Source organism: Copadichromis virginalis, linkage group LG22, assembly GCF_057382275.1.
Source record: "Copadichromis virginalis isolate Kocher_CV1m ecotype Utaka linkage group LG22, C_Virginalis_male_GT1.1, whole genome shotgun sequence".
NCBI lineage: Eukaryota > Metazoa > Chordata > Actinopteri > Cichliformes > Cichlidae > Copadichromis > Copadichromis virginalis.
In genome coordinates this window covers 28,947,719-28,971,781 of record NC_140638.1, presented here as the reverse complement: position 1 = coordinate 28,971,781, position 24,063 = coordinate 28,947,719, and the positions used below count along the sequence as shown (strand labels likewise).

The following is a 24,063-nucleotide window of genomic DNA, read 5'->3' as shown; positions in this document are numbered from 1 at the left end:
TAGTCATGCTAAATGAGCACGACTGGTCTTAAAGAAGCTGCTTGCATGATTCTTTCATAAGTTTACGATTCCTACCTATTGTTAGTCATGTTTTTGGGAAAAGAGGCAATAAATAAAATGAAGCTTGTGTGTAGGTTCAATAAGAAACATCTGTAGTCACACATCTGTCTGCTTCCCAGGTGTTTGGTGGATAATCTAATCACTTCCACTTCAACACACTGTCAAGCTCATTGCGACGTCACTCGTCTAATCCAATCATGTTTCCGTCCGCCTTCTTCAGTCCAATCAGCCTCCACTCCACGTACTTTAAGTCTCACTGCTCGTTGTAGGCACCTTCATACGATTCACCTCCTCCCATCTCAGCCTCCCCCAGGTTACTCAGGCTCCAGCTATGTCTCCATTTTCATGTCCGCTACAAGCGTCTAGACTCCTGGGGTGGTCGTGGCCTAATCCCGATCACCGCTGGGATTACATTCTGCTGCGATGGGCCATAGAAGTCTAATCACCAAATACCTTAATTAAATTCTGCATATTAATAAATCATGGAATCCTTCTAATGATCTCTATTTATTGAAATGGTTAATTCAACAATGGCTGAAGCTCTTGGTGAGTGACCACTGAGTTTCTGTTTGTTACAGAAGTTTGTTACAAGACCTGCCTAGCAACATTTATGCACACATCACTCACAAGTAGAAAAGAAGTGATAACAGTGAATGGCATAGTTTATAAAATATCCTATTCAGTCATATAAGAATGTGTTTCAAAGTGACCATTCACCTTAGTGTTCATATCATAGCTCTGAGGGGAAACGAGGAGCTGGTTCTCATGGATGAGCAGGTTAAACACAGACTTTAAGTAAGTTTCTTACTCATGATATCGAGTATGTTGGAACACAGCACAATATCAGATAATGCTCTAGTTATTCTGGATGTATTAGAGAGACTCAGAATCAAGGATAATCTGTGAAATGCAAATTTCTTTCCTGTCTAATGACTCGTGAAAATGTTTCAGGGCTTTCAGCTATGCTTTTGTGTTGTGTGGCATGTTGGACATGAAAATTAAAGTTTTCATAGGACTTGCTGTGAAAAATGAAGTAAACTCCATGAGTCAGCAGCTGGTAGAACTACTTGCAGCAGCAGTAACTGATTTATTTTCAGTACGACTTTATCAGTCTCTCACGTCTTTGTGGAGGAATTTTTGACAAACTCTTCTTTGCTTCTGTATTTGAGTTCATTTCGATTTTGTGCGCAGCTTTTTTAAGCTACCACCACAACATTTTAGTCAGGTTAACATCTGGACTTTCACTGAGCCACTGCAATACCTTGATTCTTTTTTAGCCATTCGGTTTTAGATGTGTTGCTGTGCTTTGGAATATTGTCCCATTATATTGTAGAGGAATAATTTCTCTCTGCTTTGTTCAGGATTCTGCTGATGTAGGCGAACACTTCTTCTGTGCCTAATGCACTTTGTTGAACAAGCACAGCTCCAAGTCAAACTGGTCTGTGTACACAACAGAGGATAGGTCAAGGTTGGGATGGCCTAAGATGGGAGGGGATATCAGATGTTGTTTAAGTGTCTCAAAGGAATGCTTACATTCTGTGGTCCAATGGAATTTGGCTCCTTTTCAGTTTAAAGCATTCAGCGATTCAAGGGGAAATTCTACTATTCCCAAGAACCTCTGAACAGCCTTGAGACTAGTAGGTGCTATGAAATCCTTCATACCTTTGTTTTTTCTGGATCCACCTGGATGCTTTCTGCTGATACACTGTGATCTTAATAAACTTAATTATGTCTGGAATAAATGAGCTTGACCTGCCTTAATTTGTCTAACACACACTGAAGATCCAAAAAATAACTTTGAATTTGAAAAGGTCAAAGGGACACCTGAGCGCTGTTTAGTCAATGCTGTTTTTCTGAGACTCACCTAGTAGCTAAGTTTTTTCCTTTCACAAAGAGCCCTCTGGCTGGCACCACAAAAATATAAAATAAAAAAAGGATATAAATAAGGAAGTTCTTGGACAAACCGTTACAATATGAGCCAATTTCAGCCAAACTTTAGCTGTCGGACAGATTCCCTCACATTTGAATATAGAATACTTTAGTCTACAGGGATGTTCATGTTCATTTGTAAATGGTTTAAATGCACAGATGAACTTTCATATTGACCAGAAGTCTCAAGTATATAAGAACATTTCAAAAGAAAAAGTTTAGGTTGTAATTTATGTAACTAACACAGTGTCTCCACTCTGACGTGTAGCAACAAGCTGTCTAATATGAAATGCTGTCATTTAGTGCTTTGTGTTATACCTACTTCCTTTCTGACTTTTTCTGTGCAGGAGAAAAGTGGCCAAAGCTTAACTCAACACATGATTAATATGTCCTGTTTTAGTCTACGAACGTGATCCACATTACTGTTCATATTTATTCCAGTCACAGCAGATGGCCCCGCCCCTCCCTCAGCCTGGTTCTGCCTGAGGTTTCTTCCTGTTAAAAGGGAGTTTTTCCTTCCCACTGTCACATGATTGTTGGGTTTTTCTCTGTATGTATCATTGTTGTGTCTGCCTTACAATATAAAGCACCTTGAAGCGATGTATTTTCTAAGCTGCTACAATTATTGATAGCAAAGACGACAGTTCTACTCTGAGAGCATCGCCCGACCTTAAAAAAAGTTTTACTTTTAATGTTAGTACTCTGCAACTTCAGCTTCACAGTAGTTTCTGACATCTTCCAACTGTTGGATAATGAAAAATGCATCACCATTGATCTCTGCTCTGTTGCAAATCTTGCATAACGTCGACTCTGCTGAACAAACCGTCCTCTTTTATTTCTGTTATTCATTCTTTGTCCTCCTGGTCGCCATTAAAATGTAATCTTGACAGTTTGATACCCAACATCAAAGCTGCCAGCACCACTTCTACCCAAATGAGATGAGTTCTCCTTTCAATTAAAACTGACTCCTGACTGTTCTTTGTTGGACTTTCTCTGTTCATGATTTCCCTGTAACCCTTTCATCACCTGCTCCTCATTAATTCACCTCACATGGTGTATTTCCTCCTCTCTCGCGCTCCTGTTTTCTGACTCTGCAGCACGCTGTTGTCCGTATATTTTTCAAGTCTGTAATGTAGGCACATAGAATATAAGAATTTTTTTTTAATTCAGAAAACCCACCTGCACCAGCAATTTCAGCAGGTCGCTGTGCACTGTGCTGGCTTCCAGGAAGGCAGAATGAAGCCTGGGATTAACAGACTAACACAGCTTTACGTTTGCATATTTTTCCCCTCCTTTTAAATTCATGAAGTGGTCTATCCTTCCCTCTTTGCTGGATGTCCCCACTGAGATTGACTGAAGCTTCATGTTTAAAAATCATCTGCGTTTGACCCAATATTTCTGTTTGATTCTTCTTGCAAAGATTTCTGCCAACTCTGCAAACTGCTTAGTTTCAGGCCAACATCATAGTGAAGCTGGCATTTTAAAGTAATCCCTGGTAAAATCTTTTGTCTCCACTATCTTTATCAAGAATCCACATCTGCTAGTGATTAAACGGCTCAGCAGCTTTAAAAATTAGCTCAGAATCATATTACTTTTTATTAATAGACTTCTCCCTCATAGTCCGGAGAGAGAAAACTATATCTCTGTAAAATTAAAAGGGTGAATAGCCAACTGCGCAATTCAATTCTGAAATTTAATCAAATTGCCAATTAACTGTATTAGCAGGGGAGGCTACATGTTTAGAATTGATGGATCCCAGTTGCTCCCCTTCCTTGCTCTTAATGAAACTATAAGGCAAGTGAAATCTTCGGAGGATGACCTTCATCTGCTAATCTGGTAATTAACTTTGAATTAGACTTTGATGCTTAATTATTTACCTGCATATGTACAACTACATTTTCACAGATTACGGGAGTGAAGCATAAATAGAGATGAGCAAATTTGTGTACCGTGTCCTATTATTGCATCCTGCAGACATAACCACCCAGGGAGAGTAACTAAAACCCAGGCAGCTCTTACGCCCGTCCTCCTCCATCTGTCCGTCCATCCATCTCAATTCACTCCCCTTCTCTTACTTGTGCCCATCAAGACCAAGTGTCAGATGGAGGTGGGAAAAAAGCATTTATGGAAGCAAAAAAAGAAAATATCAAGGACTGGTGCTCTGAAGTTGCACAATGCTTTGCACAATGCTAACACGACATCAAAAAAGTGACAGCCTAAAAACCACTGTTATCATCAGCCACTTTTGGAGCAAAGGCTCCATGAAGTAGTGCTCTCTACTTGCTACAATATTGTAATGTTGTTATGCTCATTATGGCACATATGTATTAGTTCCTCACACATGCAGTCAGTGTGGAAACATACAGCCTGTTTTTAGTCTTAATGACCCCTGAAAGCCACATATACTCTTTAATAATATATAATTTCAGCACTTTTTTTATGCATTTCAGTACATGGCTGGACAGTTAATGACAGCTGTCATTTTGTCTGGTGTTATAAGCACATGACTTTTATTCAGCAGTGAAAGCCCAAAATCACGTGCAAATGTGATGGAAAGAGAGCCTTTTTAGGTGAAGTAAACATTTTTATAGGTGAGCATGTGAATGGATGTAATTTGTCTGCCTATTTTGCCACTGCTGACATCCCAAGCTGCATGAGTCCGATTGAGGCTACGGGACTCGCAGAGCGCACCAGCTACCTTTACAAGCTTAACTTTATGGTCAAAAATATGAGCAATCCGGTCTTTAAGTGATGACGTGATGAATCCTGCTTCCGGGCCCAAACTACTCTGTGTACTCTGCGCATATTAATGACTAACCTCGTATTGTGGATGGATTATCTCAGTTGTTCTCCTGACTGAAGTTTGGTCCGTTTACAGCATCCTGCCATGCGATTGCATTTGTTCCTGAACATCGGAAACCCTCACGTTAGCTTTTACTGAGTGGAAAAAGTTAGCGTTCATCCTCCAGCATCAATGTTTATATTATGTTAGGATAGTTTTGTTGTTAGCGATCACGTAGCATAGGGTGACCATATTTTGTTTTTCCAAAAAGAGGACACTTGGCTCAGTCATGAAGAGCTTTAATAATACAATAATGCAACTTTGGGTGACTTCAAATACATGGGTCCTCTGTCGGACTATAGGAAAACCCGGACATTTTCATCAATCTCGAAAATCCCCCCGGATGCCCCGGACAGAACGTGAAAAGTGGACATGTCCAGGGAAAAAAGGACGGTTGGTCACCCTAACGTAGCACATCATTATATACCAGCTAGCCCAACTTCAGTAACCCTACAAACGTCACTGCTGTTTACTCTCCTGTCTTCATTTATGTTGGAAGTGATAACAGAGCTGTGCGTGTTAATTTGTTTCGGAAATCTCTCAGTCAGAACGTGATATATTTAGATGGAAGCTAGCGAGCTAACTTCCTGCTAACTTCTAACTCCATTAAATTTCATTAATTCTGTTTTCATGGATGCCTGGATGTTAAACTTAATTGTTACACCTGGTAAAGCAGCCACACTGATCATTTTATTACAGATGAAAGGATTTAAACAGTTTTTCACTCTCAGTGACGCCGCAGTGATCGTGTGACTTTGGGACCTGCGGCGGAGTTTGGGCCCAGACACGGCTAATGACGTCAGACTTAACGATCGGATTCTGGGAATAACGCTCCACCAGATGACTCTGTGTCCCCCACTGTCTGAAAGTCAAGGAAATCCCCTGTAAAGTTCAGTATCTACCTTCCATTCACGTCTACACATAGGAGGAAGCCAATGATTCCAACTCACAATATTCTTCTTATGAGATTTATGAGTCTTTGGCTTTGTTATTGGACCAGACGAACGTTTTATTCTTGGTTTAGTTACAGTATTTTGTCCTCTTCTGTAGTGTATATGTATAATGACTAAACAACCCTAATCCTACCTCCACTCTGAGGTGGATGTTAAGACGCTAAGGCTTTCATTCCATCAGTATCCTCTTTGCTTCACTGTTTTCTTCTCCTGTGGAAAGACAGAGTTTGGCTTTTTGAAATATTCATCCTCACTGCCTCACTCTTTCCCCACCTCATCCCCACCAGCTAAGATGTTGCAGATTTGTCATTTCAGGTGTCAGGTATACTTTCTTCTGTAATCCCAGGCAGCGTCAAATGAAAACCTCAGCGAAAAACAAACTCTTATTATACAGCAGTGAGCAAAAACTCTCTCCAGAAACGTCAGACTCATCAACATTAGATCTGTTGTATCTTTTCAATCCTCTGACGTCCTTTTTTTTTTAAATTAAATCTTAAATGCATCGAAAACAAGCCACAGATTTGTTTGTTTGTGCTTGATGTGAAGTTTGAACCTCTCTGTCATCTCTCTGTTGTCTTTGCATGAATAATTCCCCTATAGTCTATTCTATACTGTCTATTATTAAATAACCCTCAATTATGCAACTTAAAATGTCTTTTTCAGTCTGCACTCTTCACCGGGGCCTGTAGCCTGAGGCTGGCCTGCAGGGCTTAAACTTTCCAAAACTCCTTCACCTTTCAGTTTCTCTTACCACCTGAGAAGAAGCAGGCTGAGGCTGCAGAAGAAGCAAAGGTAAACAAGTGGAGGACAAATGCTGTGCACGTAAAGCGTCTGATTCTGCCTCGGTGTAGTTGTGTGATGTTCAGACGAGGACCACAAAGGCCCCTGACATCTGAAGAAGATGCTGTCGATTCTAAAGAGTGCCAGCAGTGCGATCTTGAAGAGGAGGGGACTGTACAAATGCATGCAGCTATGATGGTGGATTTGGATGCATTTCAGAAAAGCACACCATATGTACTTGTCACTGAGTGGATAATCCCGAGATACACAGGATCAAGGTTAATCTGTTGTTAAAAAATGAAATGGATTCAGAAGATATCAAGACCAAATATCTCTCACTCAGCACGTTCTGTGGTTTTGCCAATGCAGCACATTTAGCTGGAGGGCGAAAGTCATGATGACTTACTTGAGAGTCCAGACGTAAAGCCTGCATGGGTTTATGTCTGTATATCCTCTTTCACCTTTCTTTCACAGGCTTTCTTTTGCATGATAGAGTGGACCTTTGTAAAGATCATCTATCATTATGTGGGATTACTATTTCTTTGCATGTAGGGATCTCTTGGGATTACAGGGAGATTACTTCATATTTTTAAACCCCTGTGCTAAATCTGCCTTTATCTTTTCCATCCAACAGTTTTTGGTAAGACACTCAATCTCCTCCATCCTGACGACTTCTCAGAGAATTAATTTCTATTTTGTCAACATTAGTAAAACTTGTGATTTATGTGCATCCATCACCATTCTAGCCATTATCACCATTACCTCTGTAAGACCAAATCAGTATTATATGCTTCAGTTTGGGTGTTTTTTGTTGTTGTTTTTTTACATTTTCATATGCATTGAGCAAGACTTGCCTGTTCTCTCTCCCTAAGGATTTGAAGGAGATATAGTAGCTGTTCCATGTAGGAAACTGCACTTTATTAACAACGCACGAAGTCAGCTGAGTAAATTTGAAGGTGATATTCTGATCTGTTCTCTTTTGCCTTCTTGGAATTCCTGTATGGGGATAAATAATAGGCTTGGGAATTGTGTCTCCAACAAAGCACAGGAAGCTGGCTTAAATAAAATCTAGATAGATAGATAGATAGATAGATAGATAGATAGATAGATAGATAGATAGATAGATAGATAGATAGATAGATAGATAGATAGATAGATAGATAGATAGATAGATAGATAGATAGATAGATAGATAGATAGATAGATAGATAGATAGATAGAGTTTCTCTTGGTCAGCAGTAGTTTTCTCCTCAGAACTCTTGCATGGATGCCATCTTTGCTCGGTCTCTCTCTTATTGCTGAATTATGAACTCTGACCTTAACTGAGTCCTTTAGATGTTGTTCTGGGTTCTGTTGTGACCTCCTGGGTGAGTCGTTCATGCGCTCTATTAGTATTCTATTTTGTAGGCTGGCCACTTCTGGGAAGTTTCAAAACGTTTTCTCTATTTCGGGATAATAGCCAACTTAGCTGTTTTTCCATTTCAGCTGTCCTTACTGCGTAGGAAATGCAAAGAGTGACTTTAACCTTAAAGTCCAGACATGGCCGATGGGATCATATTAATCTATTGGATCACCTAAAATCATAATTGAAAGATCTAAAAACACAAATAATGCTGATCTCCAACTGCAGACATTTTCACCAAAATGATCAAAGCTGAACAATTTAATGAAACTGGTTGTAACTCAGTGTCTAAGTGTTACACACTGAATGACTTCTCAACCGATGGGAAGGGGAGTTTTTCTTTCCCACTGTCGCCTGTGCTTGCCCATAGTGTGTCATCTGATTGTTGGGTTGCTCTCTGTATGTTATTGTAGGGTCTACCTTACAGTGTAAGGCAACTTGAGGTGACTGTTAATGTGGTTTGATGCTGTATATATAAAATTGAATTGAATTAAATAGAAAGAGGCACCGTGAGATGAGTGTGCACCGTCTAAAACATGCGACACTGGAAAAATGGACTGTTGGTGATCATAAAAAGTTTTGTAAAGCACCATTATTTCATTTTATTAGGGAAAATATTTCACCTTTCTAGCAGCTGTACAGTGGAGATTGCAGTATTCACTTCTATGGTTACTACTAAAGTTTGGAGCGTAGCTGCTTTCCTGTATCCTGACATTCAGAGCAGCTGCTGCAGCTCTCCACCGTGTTCGTGGTTTGGTACGTCCTGTATAAGAACACAGTGCTTCCTGTTTTGGTTAGTGAAATTCTGCACCATTGCATAACCATTAATATTTCTTCATTCAAGAAGCAAGAATTTTTTGTCCCAGCAAATTATCTGACAATTTATTAAAAGCACTAATACTATACTTTCTCGTGATCCCTGCTATCAGATGCCTTATATTGTGGAGCACTCTATACGTGAGAATAAGTATTTTTCCTCCAAATGTTGAACACTCGCTTTAACCACATCATTTTCTTCTCTTATCCTCCCACTTTGCATCTGCCCAGCTCTTTCTTGACAGCCTGTCACCCCCCACAGATATATCTAGTTTCAGGTTTCACTGACCTCTATAGTTACAGCCCAGCCCAGCTGAGAAATGATATGAATGTGTCAGGTGAAGTGTGTTCACCAGCAATGACACAAAATTGGTAGGTATTGTCTGAATCACTTTTGGAAGCCGACTTGCTATTATCCCACAGCAGAGGTTGGTCACCTTGAGGAAAGATGGAGGAAATGGGTCTCATCGAGGTGAAAACGAATAGATTTTGTGTATTTTTTCCTTCCTTTTTTCTTGTCTGCTTTCTAACCACTTAGCTGAGATATGAGGAGGCATCTTGACACTTTATGGCCTGTAAGGATGCTACAGTAAATGTCTCTGGATCAATATCATTGCCTGTAGCGCTGCACAGTACAACATCTCTCTCACTTCTCTGCTCATTATAGATGCATCTGACCCATGGGTCTACATAACCTTAAAACTGCACAAACAGGAGCTACATAAACATAATGCAATGATTTAAAGGGCACTGTGTAGAAGTTTTTTTCCCCATATTACTGACAAAATGTTTTCATTGATGGTTCTTTTAATAACAGGCTGCAGTTACAGGTGCAGTAGCATCACCTGCTGGACAAACGCACCGTGACAGAAGACAGCCAGATGTATTTATGCCCTTACACTTTCAACAGCTACAGTAATATTCAGCTGCTGCAATGCAATGTTGAAATGCAATACCCTCTTGTGGATGCTACTTAGACACATATCACACACTTAAATGGTGTTTCAGACCAAACATATGTTCTAATTATGTATCTGATCCATACTGAACTTGCACAGGAGTTGTCACCATCTTTTCATGATTCACTGGCATTTCTGTCATGGTGATTAGTATAAGGCAAACAATTTTGAATGTATATAACTCCATCTAGCAATTAGAAAAATTGTACTTCTCAGTATAACATTTTTGAAAGATTGCCAGCAGGCTGTGGTGTACACATGCTGTCGTCAGTGACAGATGAAATTATCATTTTAAGGAGATTGACATCTCAACTTTTCAGTCAACTTCTTGACTTTCTCAAATTTTCATTTATACATATTTGGAAGGCCAAGCTTGGAAGCAAATATGTAAAATATCTGAGATAACAGTCGTAGTGATGTGAGCAGATTATTCCAGAGCCAATCCACGAGAGTCATACTGTTTGATTGGTTTAGACATTAAGGATTCATGACATGACATGCTCCTTTGATGTGTAGTTAAATTCAGAAGCAGAAACTTACATGTGTAAATGAAGCAGCTAGCTGTGCTGGCCTTAAGCAAATATGAAAAGTGCTTCTAAATTCTGCATTTGTTGTTAGCGTGACTACAACATCTTGGATGTTTTGGGAACAGAAGGGACAACGAAGTGGAATATGAGTTTTCAGCTCATGCTAGAAAACTTTTTCCTTTTTTTAACAAAGTTAAAAACTAATCCTGTTAATTAGTCCCAAGCAAGTACACCAAAAACAAAAATCATTCAGAAACATTTAAAACACAGTCTTCTTTGATGAGATAGTGCACACAGCAAGTAAGATAGTTACAGCAGTAAAAACACAGTTAAGAGGTCCAGCTGGTTTATCTAGGATGAACCTAGCAGATAAACCAGCTGGACCTAGCAGATCCTGGCAATCACAGCAGTCATGCACCTTACCAGTATAACACCAGTATAAGTTATAAAAACAAGTAAACCAGTGTAAACAGGCTTTTTGTAAAACTGTGAAGTAGATTTTAAGAAATCCACAGTGACTGACAGTCATTTGAAAATTAGAGGCATTGTGAGGAACTGCACTTAGTCTGGAACTTAAAGGCCAGCTTAACTTTTAGCCCATTCATTCAGAAACATTTAAAAACACAGCCTACTCAGGGCAACGAGTCATCACAGGTGGTCCCCTAAGCCCAATCCTAATATATGAGAAAGGGAAAAAAAGACTTTAGCAAGCAGACTAGGGGGAAGCCAGGAGTTGAACCACCAACCTACCGCCTGAGCTACACCCTGAGGAAAGCCATTTTTGTTGATGTTTTCATGCATCCTGTCTGCACATAATGGTACACTACACTTGTTTTTAAAGGCATGTAGAGTGGGGGTATTGTTCTCAGTTGGATCTTTCTTTCAAATACATCATTTTCCAAACAAATTCTGCAGCAAAAATCCATAGCGGTTAGGCTTCAGAACCGTGTGCACTTCCAAACAGCAGACAGCGAGACGTCATTCAGAACAGCTCTGGAAGTCCAGTTCCGTCACATTTGTGCTGCTTTATCTCCCCAATATTTAGGTGTGAAATCCTGCTAATCAGTGTCACTGGAGATAATGAGACCATGTGAGATCTTATTACCTTCCAGCACCGACAGTTTCGTGCAGCAATAATTACTCCCACTGGCAGCTTTGCTTATTGACGACGCCTGCCCAAAGTATCGCTCTGGGACTAATGGTTTCCCTCCTTCACAAGGCAAACAATGGAATGAACACTGCTTCAATCAACTCTGAGTGATGGATTTAATGACAAAATCATTCCTCGCTCCGCTTTATGGCCGGGGCGGAGCAACACATGCAGAATGAGATGGGTCTCCGAGGGGATGTGTTTGTGCGAGAGTCGAGCTGTAAACACGAAACATGCCTTTTATTTGCTACGATTTCCCTGCATTTGATGATAAGTGAATGTGACCGACAAATTACTGTTAACTTGATGAAAATGAAATGCATTACTATGTGTGAGCGCAATTCCCTCATCATTTTTCCAGTGACAGTGATGTCTTTAGGGTTGGGGGAGGAAAAATGAGCTCTATTGATTTCAGGGAGGGAAGAAAGAAAGGAGAAAGGCAAGTAGTGGGACTCCAACTAGCCTCAGTTGGATCATGAGTTCAACACGCAATGACAAATGGGGGGCGGAATGAGAAAGAACACCCTGAAATCAAATTGAGTATGGATTGTTGTGGGCCTGGATTTATAGCTCCAGGGTACCCCAGACCTGGAAGTCATAAATTGATGTAGTTGAAATGGGGCGTCAGTAGGGGATTGCTGCTATGATTCGTTTACTGCGCGTGTCACCGTCGGACAATACAAATGGCGAGTCACTGTAGTCCCACAACAGGGCTCGTTAATAGAATATACACAGACAGAATTTAAAGGGCGTGACAAATCTGCCTCTGTGGGCCGAGTGGTTCAGGGAGGCAGGAAACAGCCACATATCTGCGCGCGGCACAAGCACCGCTAAGGGACACTGATAGGTTGACATGCGAGGTTAGACCAGGTAGAGTACACATTTTTTTTCACAAAATTGTAGTTTGTGTAAAAATACACAAACTACAAGGTAAACAGTTACTTTGCAAAAAAATAAAGTGATGCATTAAATCTGAGGTTTCTAAACCACTTTTCAGTAAGGTCCATATGGGGAAAGAAGAATCACAAGGAATAGAAATGTTTTAATAAGCATCCAAGTCTAAGTGATCGTCATTCGTGAGCCTATGATGCTAAATGTTTATGAAAATGTATATTTTCAACATTCAATGGATAAAGAAAGTAACATATAACAAAAATCTATTCACTTTTTTAACATTCTGCATGTTACTTGTTGCTTTTCTTAAAAGTAATGCATTACATTACTTCATTGGTCACCAGAGAAAGTCATGGGTTACACCAGCGGTCCCCAACCCCCGGGCCACGGACCGGCACTGGTCCGTGAGTCGCTTGGTACCGAGAGTTGAGGCTCGGGTGTGAAATTTTTGGTTTTCAGGGTTTTTATTGTTAACTCTGTTACCCTGGGTCTTTCCCCGTGTTGTAGTTGTGTGTTTTATTTTGAAAGAAATATTTACGCGTTACCATAGCGACCAAAGAGCATTAAGGGGCAGAGAGGAGGATGTTACTCTTACTGCTGTTAGCGCATTTCAGTAATAAAGTTACACAATTACACAGTGAATTTGCGTTTGTTATTATATTTCCAAAATACCACAGTTTTTGTCTCGGTCGTACCATTTATTTTGTTGTATTTATCCGCGACACCTTAAAGGCCAGTCTGTGAAAATATTGTGTGACATTAAACTGGTTCGTGGTGCAAAAAAAGGTTGGAGACCGCTGGGTTACACTACGAGTTACATTACTTTCTCATTACTCTGCAAAATGACCTGAAACACTTTATCACACACCAACACAATTCCCCATTTTCATAAGGAGACGGAGATAGGATCTTTTGTTTAGTTTTTAGGTATAGTTACAAGTCAACAACACAAAGTAAAAGTTAAAAGAGCCAAAAATACGTTGAAGCGATCGTCACAAAGATTCTACTTTAGAAACATGAACAGGTAGAAGTAGAGGTTGTAAGCCTGACTGCTCATCACTGCTTTAACATCATTTGGGTTCTTGGCTAGCTTAGCATTAGCTTGCCATCTGCGTAGGTGCTAGCAAAGAGCAGAAGTTCTGTTAGCAGCATAATCCAGCTGTCCTGGATGCAGTTTGCACTTTACCATCTCACTCTCGTCCTTTTGTGCAATAAAAATAAAAGTATAATGTCCACATCCACGCTGTAGGCTGCAACACTATTTTCCTCGTTCAGCACCAAATTCAAATCAGTGGATTATAGCAGTAGTGGACTGATAAATGGAAATGATAGGCGAGCTAACAATTCCAAGGAATTGAACTACAGTTCGCTGCAAGAGTTATTTTTTAATTCCGCTCCCTACTTACACCTCAGGGGGTTAATACTTCACTAATCCCCAAGGAAATTATGATTGAACATAATTTGAAAAGAGAGAGTTGAGCATAAAAATGAAGCTCTCAATTTATCAGTTGGTCTACGTCCCTACCCTCACCTATGGTCACAGGTTTTGTGTAGTGACCGAAAGAACAAGTTCGCAGATACAAGCGTCGGAAATTAGCTTTCTCCGACGGGTGGCTGGCCTCTCCCTTAGAGACAGGGTGAGCAGTTTAGCCGTCTGCTCAGAGTAGAGCCGCTGCTCCTCCACATCAAAAGGATCCAGTTGACGTGGTTCGGGCATCTGACAAGGATGCCTCCTGGGCACCTCCTGGGTGAGTAGTTGCGGGCATGTCACACCGAGAGGAGGCCCCGGGGCAGACCCAGGACACGCTGGAGAGATTATACCTCTCAGTGGGCCTGGAAACGCTTTGGTGTTCACGTGGGAAGGCTGGAGGAGGTGGCCGGGTAGAGGGAGGTCTGGGCTTCTCTGCTTAGGATGGATGGATGGATGGACATGCTTGTATTTATTTGAAAATTATGTCTTTTATAGTTTGTTGAGGTACAGTTTGGTCCACATAAATCCTTCAGCCCGTCCAGAAAAATGATTAGCCCTTATTAGACAAGCACAGTAATTAATTTGGAGTACAGTTTAACTCACAACATCCTGTCTCACAAGGCCAAAGCCTGAATTGGATAGCTATTGGCATGTAATAAAACCAAATACATCCTGATGTAAAAGAAAACTGATGAAACTTTAATTTTGACAAATTCCATATTGTGACACGAATCATATGTCTAGATAATTCCTAGCCTCTTTCACAGGTCTAAACAACAAATCTCATTTTTTTTAATATATACAAAGTTGCCAAAAAGTAGCATGTTTTCAGTCTTCTCCATGACAAAGGAAGATTGATTCTGCTGCAATTTTACATCTTTGCATTAATAGCCAGCAATTGTTTCCGTATTATTAACCAACACTTTTCAGGACATTTTCCGTGTCATGTCAACACATTTTAAGCTTTTCGCGAGTCATTTCACCCTGAGAAGGACTGCCGGAATTGATGGAGCGGAGACTACAGTAACTAAGATAACCCCTCTTTCGAACTGTGCTGAGATGACAAGCTTCTCAGAATGCATTCTGCTGAGGCTGCACATACGCTCACAAGATGGCTCACAACAGCATGAACAAACAGACCAAACTTGCAGCACGTCAACAGTTCACGCTCAGTATCACGGTGTGAGGTGTGTTGTGTTGCCTGCACCAATCAATCACTGTTTGAATGCTTTGTGGCCTTTTATGGCCACAATTTTGCACCTTCTCAAGGTAACTTCCAACATGAACATGCTTCATTTCACAGAGCAGTCCACAGGATGGTTTAATGAACATGACAAAGATTCATATCATCAGTAAATACCAGTGACCCGGGTCCAGTGGCACCCATGAATGACAATGCAGTAATTATGCCTTTCACAATGTTTGAAAGATGCTTTGGATCATGAGCTTCTCATTTCCCTTCTCCACACTCATCCCATCCCTCTTCTACGAGTTCATCTAGGTTTAAGCTGTCCCGAAAAACTTGTTTCATACATGAACAGACTTTAAGATGTTTCCTGTGAATGTCTTTCTGCTTGTGAGTGTTACCTGTTACTGTACTTAGACTTGGATTCCTTCTTTTTAAACTGTACCAGGTTTTTGATTCAGTTCAATTCAGTTTAATATGTATAGCCCAAAATAACAAGTTACCTCAAAGTGCTTTCTATTGTAAGGTCAAGACCTCACAATAATAGAGAGAAACCCCCAATATTCAGATGATCCCCTATGAGCAAGCACTTGGCGACAGTGGGAAAGAAAAACTCCCTTTTAACAGGCAGAAACCTCCAGCAGAATCTGAGAGAGGGGCAGTCATCTTTTGATGTGTATCAGTCAGAATGATTACGTTCTTTGTCGCCCCTAATTAAAAGTACTTTTAAGGGGAAACATATATGCTGATAGCACTCTGTTAGAGTTAACAGTAATGACCTCGCCGAGCTAAAACCTAGCCTTTACCTCATGCTATGAGAATATGTAACATGTATGACCTCTTAACATGAACCAGGCTCCTAAAACTAGGCTTGTTTACCATGTCGCCAATATGCAACACAACCGTACCCCTAATCCCACAGCAAATTCAAAAGTGTTAAATGTTTTGGTGTTAATAGTCTTCTTGCAAAAGTAGAGTTAATTTTACTCTAAGCAGAGTCACATTCTTTTAATGTAACTCTGAGGTGTAAAATGATAGTAGTTAAAATCGAGTGTTAAAAATGAGTGTTTCTATGTCAAATCTGGAGGTGTTACAATGGAAACATTAACTCTTGACCTCTGAACTCTGAACTCCTACAGGGGCTATGACACCAACAGAGTAAATTCACAGACTCCGCCCCCAGCACCATAGGCTCCAATCGAAGCTGAAGTGAAGCCGTTTTAGAACATTTTGCTCTACATATTTGAGTTGTTTGCCATGCTTGGTAAGTCATTTTTTCAAAGATTGTTTCAATTATTATTATTAGCTTTTACTTCTGTGGCTCTTTGGAGTTGAGACAAAGCTGTGTTAAAGGCATTAGCCATGTTGCTCGGTGATAGCATAATATTCTGTTTTAGCTAGCCTTGAAAAAAAGCTTGCATGTGAATTTTCAGTCAAATTTTTTGGTCAAATACACCTAAAACAATGTCTAGAATGTGAAATGTTGGTATAATGGTGCTACTTGAACCCTGAAAATGATCTCCCATAAATAAAAAAAAACGAGCAAACAGCAGTAGCTGACGTCCTGACTGGGTTCTACGTTAGCATAGATCCCTCCAGAGTTTTGTGCACACGGTTTAGGTGAAAATGAAAAAGGTTGAGGTTTTACATTTAGTTCAGTATTACCTGTTGCCTGTGTCCTTGTCTTTTGGGAAAATACTTTACACAAGTAATGGCTCAAAGAGGATTCCTTTTTTTTTTTTTACTGTGCTGCAATTGATTACCGGATTATTTGTGCCATTAATTAGTGTCAACTAATTTATTTATTTTTTCAATCTCCACATAGGATATGCTTGTGAAGATGGAATGTGGGGGAGAGCAGAAGTGCGTTGAAGTTCCACAAAGTGATGAATGAAGGACATGCATATTGTATTGAAGAAATAAGTGATGAGAACGCTGTTATTTGCATTTACCATGTCAGACCTTTTGATAAACAAAATTCTAATGAAAGTGAGAACATGTATACTGTTACATCTTTCAGAAAATGTTTTGAAATTGTGGTGCACAGTTCAGAATAAATGTTTTTAAAAACCATTGCATCTTTTTAGTAAATGTTTATTTCCAAAAGAAATTTCTAGAGGTTCAGAACAGGAAAATTCCCGCTTTTTAGAATTAATTAGAAGATAACTCTTACGTAGTTAAACTAAAATACTCTTTGAGAGTTAATATATAAACTCTTAACACCTAGTTAGCATTAGTAAGTGTTAAATTATCAACTCCAGACAGATTTGGTGTTTAACACTAAATCAGAGTTAACTTACCAACTCTCCAAAAAGAGTTAAATTAACACTCTCTGGTGTGGACCCATATAGACACTCTAATAGTGTTGAAATCAAATCTGACAGTGTTAATTTGGACATGCTGGATTTGCTGTGGCCTTGATTGTACTTTCTGTGTCCTCAAGTACGCTAGGATCAAATCAGGTATGAGTGACATGAGTTTCATTATAAGACAGTGAACACAATGGTCCACATGAATGCTGAGGTTTTGTGACCGCAACGACTCTTGCACATGTGCTCCATGTCTAGTTGTTCGCAGTGTTAAGTGGCTAATCCTCTGAGATCTAAGGCATTATTAATGATAATCCTAACCTTATGCTAACTCTGTACTTTTAAGAAAGAAAAATGTCCATTTTTAGTGTTTATCAGGTAGAAAGATTCTTTTTTTTGTTTTGGGTTCAGGTTGGAATCATCATTCAAACTGAGAGAGTTAACATCAATATAGAACTGAGGCTCACGAACAAAATAATTATGCAAAAGAACATTTGTCATTTATTTTTTTCATATATGTTATAACAATATTATGCTATATACTGCATATAATTATATTTCTATTTCTACATTGAACACAAGCTACTAAGGAATGCGTACAGTACAGTCAGCAACATAGAAAAATATTATAGTAGTATTGGCACAGATGAAGTAGTATTTGTTTTATACTTTACATGTTGTACATTCAGCAAAAGAAATGCAGAATGAAATAAATTAATGATTCTTTGAGGGACATGAAACATTTTTATAATCAGATCAAACAAATGGAGGGTCCAAAATAATAGGGACAGCGAAGACAGATGAGCTTTCACAGACATATAACACAGTTTCCATACACACCTCCATGTGCTACACATAAACAAGGCTCTCTAAAAAGTCAAATACAAAATGGTTCAAGTCAGTCAAGTGTTGGGTTTATAGAATTTACTCAACAACATAAATGTACAGTTAACAGCCAATAAATATTTGGTAAAAAAGAGAGCCAAGAGTGACGTAAATACAATTCTTTCTGATGAAACCTTCAAATGAAACCTTTTGCAGGACAGCCATCCATCTCATAAAGCAATTTCATACCTCTGTTTGCCCTTGAAGGGGTCAATCTCAATACCTCTCCATCACTTTTCCCCTCCATTGATTCCTGCCGACTCCTTTGAGTAAACACACACAAAGGAAAAGCAAACAAGCTTAAGCCTCAGCCATGTACAGTATGTGTGTTTTTGGTGCATGATACACGGCAGCTCCAGCAGACTGCTTGCGCAGCTTTGCTTAGCGGGTCTTTGAGAACCGTCGTCCTTAAGGAACCCATTTGGTTAGAGTCGATCACAGTGACAGAGCAGCAGCTTCCACACGGGGAAAAAAAGCACTTTGCCGTGTCACCGGTCGTTCTTTGAGACAGCACGCTTTGAACAAAAAACAATGCTTGTACAGCCAAGACAGACAGGTGAGGTTAGTTTTTACAATGAGAACAGGACGTGACCTTCAGATCTAAAAAAGAAAGAAAAATAGCTGTTTGTAGTTTGTAAAGCTAGTGGAAGTTGATCCAAGGTTTTCAATAAAGTGCACTTCAAACCAGTGCAAAGGTTAAAATATATCTCTCTGTCTGTATATAACTACATATGCAGCAGACGCATAACTACAGCTGGAAATGAGACGTGTGTGACAGTTCTCTAATATCAGAATATGTAAACACTGTCTGATGAACAGCACGGCGGTGAGGAAACAATCCTCGCCAGGATGCTAGAAAACAACACTTTGCATCTGACAGCCAAGGATGTGGGAAAAGCTGATGAGATCACAACACGGCATGTTCAAGAGAACATTCGACTGCTTGCACAGCGGTTCCCTGCTATCATCATGCATCACATTGCGTAGACAGTGTGCGGGGGAGAATCTTGGCAGTGTGTCAGTATTACACAGAATCATCCAGGATAACAAAAGCAATGACACCCTGATTTACACCAATTTTTTAAAAAAAAAGCAATGCATTTCAAAGGGTTTTAATCTACAGCTTTACATGGCTAATTAGAAAATAGATCCTCATTAGACCACAATAGTCTATTGTATCGTACAGTCATGAATGGCAAATCTTTGTCACATGCATGCACATCAAATCTGCCGTTGATTATACCAGCAAGCCTGTTTACCGCCTGCCATTCGAGATTCAAGACGCATTATCAAAAGAACTGATTAACTAGAGGCTACAACTACTAGTAGTTGTATATAATTTTATATTTTATAGCAGTAATTCCATAAAATTGCTTCATGATTGTTAGATTGTTAAATATTCATCACGTCAAAGGAAAAATTGTTTGCTAAACCTCTCCCCCGGTTAGCTATCGCTCCATCGTAGCAACTCGTTTAGGCACAAGAAGCCTGTCAAGCTATGGATTTCTGCATGTTTAAGTGTGTGGGCATTTATACAGTGCTTTTCTAGCTTTGTTGATAAATCAAAGTGCTTTTGACTCCAAGCCACACTTAAACATACATTCATAGAGTGCTTTACTCGATGCAGTTTAAATATTTTATCTATACATCACATGCATGGCCAATTTAGACTTTAGACTGTGGAGGAAGATTACCCCGAGGAAAACCTGCTCATTCACAGGGAGAACACGAAAGCTCAACACAGAAAATTCCCAGCTGAGGTTCAAACCAGTGAAGCAACAGAACTAAACGCTGCCCGTGGCTTGTTCCAAAACCAAAAGTAGGCACAAAAGTATGGGAGGGTATGATAATGTTGGGTGCTACCATCAGCTGCAGCTGTATGCATTTACATCTTACATCATTGTAACCTATCAACTTCCACATCCAAAGATGTCCGGGCAAAAGTAGATGAATAATTTGTGTTATAGGTTGTGACATATAAGAAGTTGTAGACTGCCTTTAGATAAATATGACGTTACCTTTTGGAAGAAAATGTGCTGTACTGTGCTGAGGGCTGAACATTTTCACTGTCGCTACTTTGGTGTTTTTAAACCGGATGTGAGAGGGGAAACTGACGGAGAACCAGAATGCACTGCAATCACATGCAGCAGCCACTTGTCAACCACACAGCAGCCCTGGCCTAAGGGCTTTTACCCTTTTACTATTTTTTTATAACCTACTAACCTACTAAGGACCAGAATTTACCAAACATGCACTGTGACACCATAAAAGAGATCAGAAGAGCCAAGGACAATTTTTCCATTGACTATAGAAGTTCTTTTTGACACAAGAGGAGTCGCCCCCTTCTGGTCATTAGAAGAAATGCATGTTTAAAGCCACATACAGTATCTTTTATTTGGAGCTGATTTCTTTTTTCTTTTTTTTCTTTTTTTTTGCATTATTTGACAAATACTATGGCTGTGCAGTTATTTATTTCAAACACACCATATAAGAAGTCCAAAAACATCATGAATCTACATATACACTTCTTGTTCCAAAAATCCCAAATGCCAAATTCACATTCACTTTTTATATAATGCCATGCACACATTGCCTAAAATTTGTCTGCCATAATGGACATGATACAACAACCTGTTGCTAAGGAAACATATGTATGCCTTGACTGGCTGGCAGCAAATGTTTCCTGTAGTTCTTCAGATTTGTCAGCAAACACTGTTACCGGCACTATTAGCCAAGCAGATATAAAACAAACCAGAAAGGGAGAAAGCTCACCTTCAAAGTAATGGTCAGACTGTCGCTAAGATTTTGTGTCTAGTCTTCAACTGATCTTGTCACCATTTTTGGCACATGTCTAAAATGGGTGATGAATGGTTGGTGGTCAAATGTCTACAGAATCAGTATAAAAACGTCTAATCACAACTTGTACTACTTTTTCCTTTGTGCGCTGTCTAACACATTTTGGGATGTTGGCTTCCCCAACCAACATAACCCAAAACGTCATGCAAACGTCATAAAAATCATGCAAATAAAGCTATGTTATGTCTAAATTCAGCTTAAAAAAGGAAAAATTGCAGGCAACAAAGTCAAACAGAGGTATGATAGTCAAGTAGCTGAGATTAGCTTGATTGGTTAGCTAGCTAACGCTGAAAAATCCAGGAGCAGTGACAGGTCTGCTTTTGTCTACTTAGGTCTGACATCACATTTTAGTAATGTAAACATTACTGCAGGTTGGAGGGGTATCATTCTAGATTGCATAAGGGCCTTAAGAGGCTGAAAAGCTCGACAGGTGGCACGATGGTAACTAAGGGGAGGTGGGGCTTAGCAAATGGTCCAATCCTGAATCTTGTTAATCTGTTACTAAGTCAGTACAAAAACACAATTACAAAGTAAATGCTATCACAGCAGGTAGGATCATTTCTTATCAAATATACTTTGCTGCACACTTCTATGCAAACGTTTGTTGTAGCCTAACACTTAGCTAGTCATGGACAGCAAGATTTTTTGAGATGTACAGATAAACATACAGACAACACACTTTTTACTTTTCATTTGACACATTTGATGATAATTACACACAGAGACTTAAATGTAGACGGACTACTTACACTGTAAATAACATAAGCAGGTAAAAAATAAATAATTTTAAACAATATAGTCATTTCTGTATAAATGAACATCTATGTTTCGTACAACAAAATACTTCATGTACAATCAAGGACATAAATGCTATGCATCTATTGCCTTGTAAGGATAGTGTAAGACTATCATTAGTGTAACCCTTAAAGAAGAATTCAATCAACCAGCGATAGCAAAGGCTCTAAACCAACTCTAAAGGGAAAGAAAGTAAATGCTTTAAACCACAATTAGCATCTGTTAGTGTTCTGGCTGAGAGGTTATTCATAAGGCCGACAAAACATCTACAATCAATCCTGTCATCGATGTCAGATGTTTTGCTTTGACTGGCTACACATCAAACTCAGACTTCTGAGTTAGCGGTTTAAACAGTCACAATATACCAATCCTTTATTAACAGCTGCTAACCATCCTAACAAATGGGATATACAAATCTGGCCTCTTGGATACCAGGAAATATATACATTACATCTATTGTACAGGGTAAAATGACCTCATCCCCTTCCTTTATACTCCTTTATCCACCATTCAGATCGGTCCAGCAAGCCTGCAGTAGGAGCACCTTTACTTGAAGTAGTTGAGTCCTGCCACTAAGAAGAACTTCTCCAGGAATAGCTCAGAGTCCAAGACGGCGATGTGGGCGGCGCGGCCGATCAGCGTGTTGGCTGTGTTGGGTAGAGCGTGGAACACATTCTGGCGGATCAGGCGGCACTCTTTAGCTTCTACGAGTGGCTGCAGGAGGTTGTTGATCATCTCGGTGTACACGGGCCCTTCAGTGCGAGGAAAAAAAAGGAAAGTAATAGCGTGTCCTCCTACGTGCATGATGTCTTATCCATATTCAAGTGTTAAAACTTAGGGCCACAGTTAGATTCATTAGTGATTCATCAGCTGTTTTTGTTTGGTCAACAAATGCCAGATATTCTATGGAGAAACTTACTTTTTCATGTTGATAGAGTGGGTATAAAATTAGGAAAGCTTCTAAATATAACGCAGTGCAGAACATCACCACCATCTAAACGACCTTAATAAGAAACATGAAACATACACCCCATAATAACAATAATTCTTGTCAATTTTTCTGATTTGCATACTTACTGCAACATACTTCCGTTCCACTTTTTTTGAAATCTCTGATGAGTGCAAAGTTTTGCCATTGCAGAGTGTTTACCCTTACTGGGATTTTTGCCCAACGTTGCATGAGGCATGTACAGGTGCTGGTGAGCCAGACTGTTTTTTGCCCCAGTGCAATGACTTCCTAGAGTCTTGGCTGGTTGCCATACAACACCCTAGAGCCTAATCTCCTGTAAAACTAAAAATGTCATGCCAACCCCCCCAACCATGTCATGTGTGGAACATGGGTGGCAGGATCAGTTCAGAGTGTCTGCACAGATATGTATGACTTAAGTTTTCCATATGGGTAGAAATTTAGAAGAAGTTGCTAAATCTGAGCTGTTAAAGTCCAGAGGTTTATAAATGAAAGCAAATGAATTTGTTAAAGACGTCATCAGGCGATGCATTCATATTTAGCCACATGCTTAACGGTTTTTATACAAACTAGTAGATGTTTTAAGAGCTGACGGCTTGATGTTTTAAGGACATTTCACTTCTCATTCAAGGTTTCTTGATTTCTAAAAACAAAAGGTGCAGAGTGCCAGGTATTTACCTCCCTGTGGGGGTTAAACAGAGCTTGTGGCTTACAACACCAGCTATCAGCTACCTACCATGCAGTCTTGAGATCTCTTTCCAGGCATTTTACCCGTATTCACACTTTGCCTCTAGTTACCTTAAGGTCTCGCAGTGATTTAACCCTTAACTCCTGGTGACGTTAACAACTTGCGCCTGTTTTCACACCTTAGCTCACATGATCAATAGTGGATCAACGACCCTCAAGACCACCTTGAACTCTCCACCTTTTGGTTTTTAAATCTGAAGAAGTCTCTTGCGCTACGTCCACATGCACACGGATATTTTTGAAAACTGAGATTTTCCGTTTTCGTTTTGAAAAAACAAAACAAAACTCTGTCCACATGTAAACGCTAAAAACGAAATGTTGGCCAATCAGAAGTCTAGAAGCCTGGGTGTCAGCGTTTTCAAAACTACCCATGTACGTGTGGACATAGCCTTGGATGAACGGTCCAGTTCCTTTCTTTTTTTAAACCCTGACCTGGATGACTAAGAAACATATAAAACTAGAAGATGATACATCAGTGAATGTATTTGGCCTACACTAGCACAGTTACAGGTCTTCTGCTAACCATCTATAACCA

At 39.7% G+C, this 24,063-nt stretch overlaps 1 protein-coding gene across 1 annotated transcript in view; it reads right to left on the bottom strand.

The window, feature by feature from the left end:
* Window positions 1-21,684: 21,684 nt before the first annotated feature.
* The window catches only part of fam135b (family with sequence similarity 135 member B), a 54,628-nt gene continuing 52,249 nt past the window's right edge, over window positions 21,685-24,063 (bottom strand). The window contains exon 20 of the mRNA XM_085445429.1: window positions 21,685-22,566. Within this exon, the coding sequence (XP_085301555.1) occupies window positions 22,361-22,566 (206 nt within the window). The 3' untranslated portion in view covers window positions 21,685-22,360. The remainder of the gene's footprint in view (window positions 22,567-24,063) is intronic.